This window comes from Sinocyclocheilus grahami, unplaced genomic scaffold (genome assembly GCF_001515645.1).
Source record: "Sinocyclocheilus grahami isolate Dianchi unplaced genomic scaffold, SAMN03320097.WGS_v1.1 scaffold173.1, whole genome shotgun sequence".
In the NCBI taxonomy this organism is placed as follows: Eukaryota; Metazoa; Chordata; class Actinopteri; order Cypriniformes; family Cyprinidae; genus Sinocyclocheilus; species Sinocyclocheilus grahami.
This window is the reverse complement of record NW_015505352.1, coordinates 860,860-866,040: the sequence shown is the minus strand read 5'-3', so window position 1 is coordinate 866,040 and position 5,181 is coordinate 860,860. Positions and strand designations below refer to the sequence as shown.

The 5,181-nt window shown below is 37.3% G+C and overlaps 1 protein-coding gene across 4 annotated transcripts in view; it reads right to left on the bottom strand.

The window, feature by feature from the left end:
• Positions 1–495: 495 nt before the first annotated feature.
• LOC107593544 (acidic leucine-rich nuclear phosphoprotein 32 family member E) overlaps positions 496–5,181 on the bottom strand; it is a 7,594-nt gene continuing 2,908 nt past the window's right edge. For 2 of the 4 annotated variants that reach the window (XM_016283305.1, XM_016283309.1), the window contains exons 3-7: positions 2,842–2,964; positions 2,518–2,680; positions 2,204–2,328; positions 2,062–2,116; positions 496–1,977 (exon numbers count right to left, since the gene is read on the bottom strand). In XM_016283305.1, the coding sequence (XP_016138791.1) occupies positions 1,895–1,977; positions 2,062–2,116; positions 2,204–2,328; positions 2,518–2,680; positions 2,842–2,964 (549 nt within the window). In that variant the 3' untranslated portion in view covers positions 496–1,894. The remainder of the gene's footprint in view (positions 1,978–2,061; positions 2,117–2,203; positions 2,329–2,517; positions 2,681–2,841; positions 2,965–5,181) is intronic. The other 2 variants (XM_016283308.1, XM_016283306.1) reach the window with 2 other exon arrangements.

The window sequence follows — 5,181 nt, the reverse complement described above, 5'->3', positions numbered from 1 at the left end:
GAACTCAAGCTCAAGAAAAAGCCTAATAGTTAAATTTAAGATGGGATTTTTGAAATTATATTAAAAGTCTACATCTACATTGCAGATAATTTTTGAACTACTCAAAATTCAAGATTTTATATATATAAATTTAAGATGGGATTTTTGAAATTATATTAAGTCTACATCTACATTGCAGATAATTTTTGAACTACTCAAAATTCAAGATTTTATATATATATATATATATATAAAAAATCCAAACCACAAGGACATTATGGTGAAAGTTTTTTCCTTTATTTTCCACATCAAACTTACACCAGGTTGCATTCATTGTAAGGGTTTTATAAATCTTTCAAATTTATCTAAAAATAGGATTGAAATATCACTGCAATTTTTATCGGAATATATTTTCCCATCATCAACTCCGGAGACATTAAAAACAGTACTTCTTCACCCATGTTTGAGGTTTCCAGACAGTTCATGGGTCTCAGTTTGAGAAAATCCCAAATTGTGTAATCAAATTACAGAACTTTTAAGCAGACAAAGGTCCATCTTTGAACAGCATCCCATGTCATTTTAATAATCAAAAGGACAATTCGCTCATTCATTACCACTTAACTCAAATGGAGCTCATAATTGGACAAAGGAGCTTGCAAATTTAAAAAATCCTAAACAATCCCATTAAAACAAAACATCAAAATCCAACAAAACTAAAACTCTTTTAGAGAGGTTTACAGCACATAAAACCCCAAATACAACACTCGCACAACAACCAAGTACTTGAAATTTAAACAGGTGACCTGTGTGTATGCAAGTCTTTTGACATGTGCTTTGTATTAAAACTGACCAAACAGATTAGTTAAAAAAAGAAAAGGAAAATAAAACAACCTGTTGAAACAGACACTATATACATATTGCCATACGAACATTAGATTAAAGGTATTACTCTGTAAAATACCTCAACAAAAGGTAGAAATTAACCTGTTTCCACAGCAAGACAAAAGGTAGAAAGGTACTGTTTAATCAAACAAAGCTGTTAAACCTGAACATCATGAGAAATTTCCAGCAATGGCATTTCTCTTACAAATGAACAAATCTAAGATGACATCTTGTCAAAAATAAGGGACTTGGAAGGGCGAACTGCTCATAGGTTACACATGATTGATCTCTTTATTAAAAAACTACTTTGAGATTAAAATGGAAATTTGATTTTGCCAACCTACAGCTTGACCCCCCCCATCTTTGCTCAATTTACATCACATTTACATACATCACGCTTTCAAATTCACGAGATCACATACCATCTGGTCTGCCTACATGAGCCTGATCTACAAGAAAAGCTGAATCAAGTGGAGACCATCCCATATAAAGAGTGTGACAAGATCCTTGGCAGCGATTGGTTGATCCAGGAACAAAGGGGTTGACGGTTGGAGATGATTGGCTTGCTGCTCCGTGTTGGGCTGAGAATGAGACCTGGAGAGGTAGATGAGGAGCAGGAAACGCTCTGCCTCCTCACAGAGGACTTGGGGAGCAGGAGTTTGTGGATTTGAACAAACGTACGCTGCCGTCTCCTCTCAGTGGTGAAATCCTAGCGCTGTCTCGAATGGGCTGTTCAACAGCTTATTTACAATTGGGAAATCTCAAATCTCACGCCCATGCCAACCTCCCCGTGCCCACCCCCTGATGACACCGATTTACACGTTGGGAATAAACTTGGAATGGCTATAAATGAATTATCAATAAACCCCTTTTATATAGTGTAATATATAATGTATTTATAAAAGAAAACACTTAGCCTCTACAGTGATTTATCTATGGTTTTACAAAGAGAAAAAAACAATCTGCAAGATCACGTTCTTTTTCAGGGTTGATCTACACCTTGAACATTGTTTCCAAGAAGTCGAACAAAGGGTTAGTCGTCGTCTTCATCGTCATCTTCGCCCTCATCTTCTGCGTCCCTCTTTCGCTTCTCTCCTTGAACTTCAGCCTCCTCTTCTACACAGAGTACAGCCATTAAAAAAAACAGTTCAATATAAAAGTGACAAGTTCACAATGTCCAGTTGCATGATTAATTCTTACCCTCTCCTTCCTCCTCCTCTTCCTCTTCTACATAGTCGCCATCATCTTCTTCATCCTGTTACAGAAGGAACCGGTCGTTATCGAGCTGTAACGTTTTGGAAAACTGGTTGTGAATGTTAAAAACAGGTGGAAGATACATCACCTGGATGTCCTCTTTCATTAGGTAGGACAGTCCAACTTCTCCACCCTCTGAGCCTTCCTCATCCTCCTCCTCTTCCTCGTATTCTCCCAGCTGCCCTGCTCCTTCCTCGCCATCCTCATCATCATCTGCATAAAAGTAGTAGAAATAATGACTTGATGTAAAATACTTTTATGTCACTTACTTTGCACCGTATGCATGTTTTTTTTTTTTTTTTTACAATTATCTATGTATCCATTGGACGAGGATCATAACTACTTGCACCAAAGAAGGACTTGACGGCATAATCAAACTAAATTGTAATTCATGGTTCTTACCATCATCATCAGCCTCAGAGTCTGGAGCTTCATTGTCTTCTGCATCAAAGCCGTCCAGGTATGTGACCTGAGGCAGCAGTTCAAAGATGCTTTCCCTGTAGTCCTCCAACGTAGTGATCTCACAGTTGAACAGATCCAAACTTTTCAGGTTCTTTAGGTTTTGCTGAGGGAAGAGCATGTCATACATCAATAAAGGTTGAAAAAAATGCACTTAAAACACTTAGGATAATGACCATCTGACTTTGCATTAACTGTACCATCTCTTAAGAAAAAAACATTCAGAAATATGTTGTGGTGTCAGTGTAAATGCATCAGTGTTTTTACCAGGGCTTCCAGTGTGCTGAGTTCTTTGAACTTGTTGCCGCTCAAATTAAGGTAAGTCAGGTTGGCGCATTTCTCTGCAAGTGTCTCCAGTGACCCTGAGATGTTATTATCACTCAGCTCCAACTGTAATAGAAAGACAGGGTTTCTGCAGGATTTTTAAGCTCAAATTTCAGACTTTTTAAGATCTGCACAAATAAAATTAATACCATATGAGCGGGGTAGGGCAATGTCTATAGTATCATATTAAACTGTAAAAAGCATAATTTACAGTTCAGATTCAAGTTTTCACAAAAACAAAGTTTTGTAAAATGATAAACTTTACATTTCAGCCTTTGAACCACTTTTAAGAAAATGGATGAGTCAAAAGTATTATATTAATTTAAACAATTATCATCAATACATTATTATATCAATTAAATAACATAAGTTAGGGGTGTGCGATATTAACAAAAAATGATCTCAATTTTCTGGGATTTTATCGATAATGATAATTAGACGATATTTTGCTGAGTGTGTTATTGTGCTGATATCTTAAGGACTGTCATGGACAGCGGACTCCTACATTTTTGGATATTCTTCATATTCTGTGTGGTCAGTTTTAAGCCATTTTTTCTAAAACTATGTACCATCTTTTGAGTCAAATTCTTGCATTTGGGCTGTTACCAAGCAAATTAAATCCGTATCAACAAAATTTATCTTAAATCTTTAGCTGCATTAGAAGTGCCATTTAGATGCATTTACACACCGTTTAATGCAGCTCTGAGGGACATGGAATACTTTTACCTGCAGTAACAAATGCCCTTATAAGTCTGCGATCCACCGTAAAGCAAGACGATGCATCAGGCGCCGGCTGTTGAACGTGCTCAGGACAGTTTGGACTAGGGATGCACCGATATGAAAATTTTGGCCGATACCGATGAGTCATAGCGATTGAACCGAATCATTTAAACGGTTGATTCATTCAGGAACAAAACACCATCCTGTTACTCAGAGACGCAAAACAGCGCTGTGGCGGTGTTTGAAATGATTTTTGTTGGAGAAATAGAGCAAAAATAGGTTAATATGGTGTCTAAAACGTAAGTCTCTTAATATTAACTTGTTTATTGAACTGTTGTATAAAATAACTATCACATTTGTAATCATGCTGACTTTGAGAAAAAAAAAAGTCACTCTTCATGTGATATTAACTATATGAAATGATATAAATATATACATTTTCTGCCCCATATCTTGAATTATGTGATAATTCTAAATGCATTTGAATAGACTGATTCATGCAGTGAAAACGCACTCTAAATGCGCACACGCACTAGTCTAAACTACTAAAGCCTGTGTTATACTTTTCACATGAGCAATCCGGACGCGTACACGGACTACTTGCATTTATACTACCCAAAGCATGCGCTGATGGTCCGCTCTGCGGACGTGTTCCATACATGCGCAGTAGATCGGCTTGAACAGTAAACAAACAATTGCCCACAGTTATTGCACATCTGGCTGTCTTTATATTGTTTTATTGACGGATTGTACAGGTTCGAGTAGCAACAGGGCTTCTTCAGTACTTGTCCACGCAGTGACAAAAAAATGGGAGGCACGAGTAGCCTCTGCACACTCTTCGATGACGATTTTTACGTCACGCATACCACAGCAGACCCTAGCGGACAGTATAACAAGACTTCTTCACATAATGTATGCGCGCACTCTGTAGGCGTGTTTTGTTTGCTTTTCGCGATATACTCGATAATATCAAATCGCACATCGTTAAAACAATTACAATATTATTGCAAACCATACATAATCGCACACCCCTATACTGTTTAGATTTTTTAAATGCATTGTCTTCTTGTCAATCCACCAGTTCACATTTAAAGCTCTGCGTGTTTGCAGGGTAAAAACATGGGCCGATTTTTGCATTTGTCTGAAATCTAAACAACAAAACAGTTTTACTGAAAATGCACATTCATTCTCTGACAGCAGGTGGAGCTTTTGGCAGACCTATAACTATTTCCCCGGTAACGGCAGAACACAAAGCAGCGCAGCACCAGACTCTGAACGTGCAGCGCTCATGAAATCATAGCCTTTTGAAGTTTAATCGTCACATTCAGCATATCGCAATTCTGGTCTTTCCGTCCCCAAATTTAAGACCTCTTGAAATCATAATTAAGACTTTCTTGTACAATTTAAGACTTTTTAAGGCCTTAAATTTGATACAACTAAATTTAAGACTTTTTAAGGCCCTGCGGAAACCCTGGAGAGAGAATTGCTCTTAAAATAAACTTAACGCATACTGGAAAGGTTGAAACAAATACTAACAGGACAATTAAAGCAATGAATGTACTC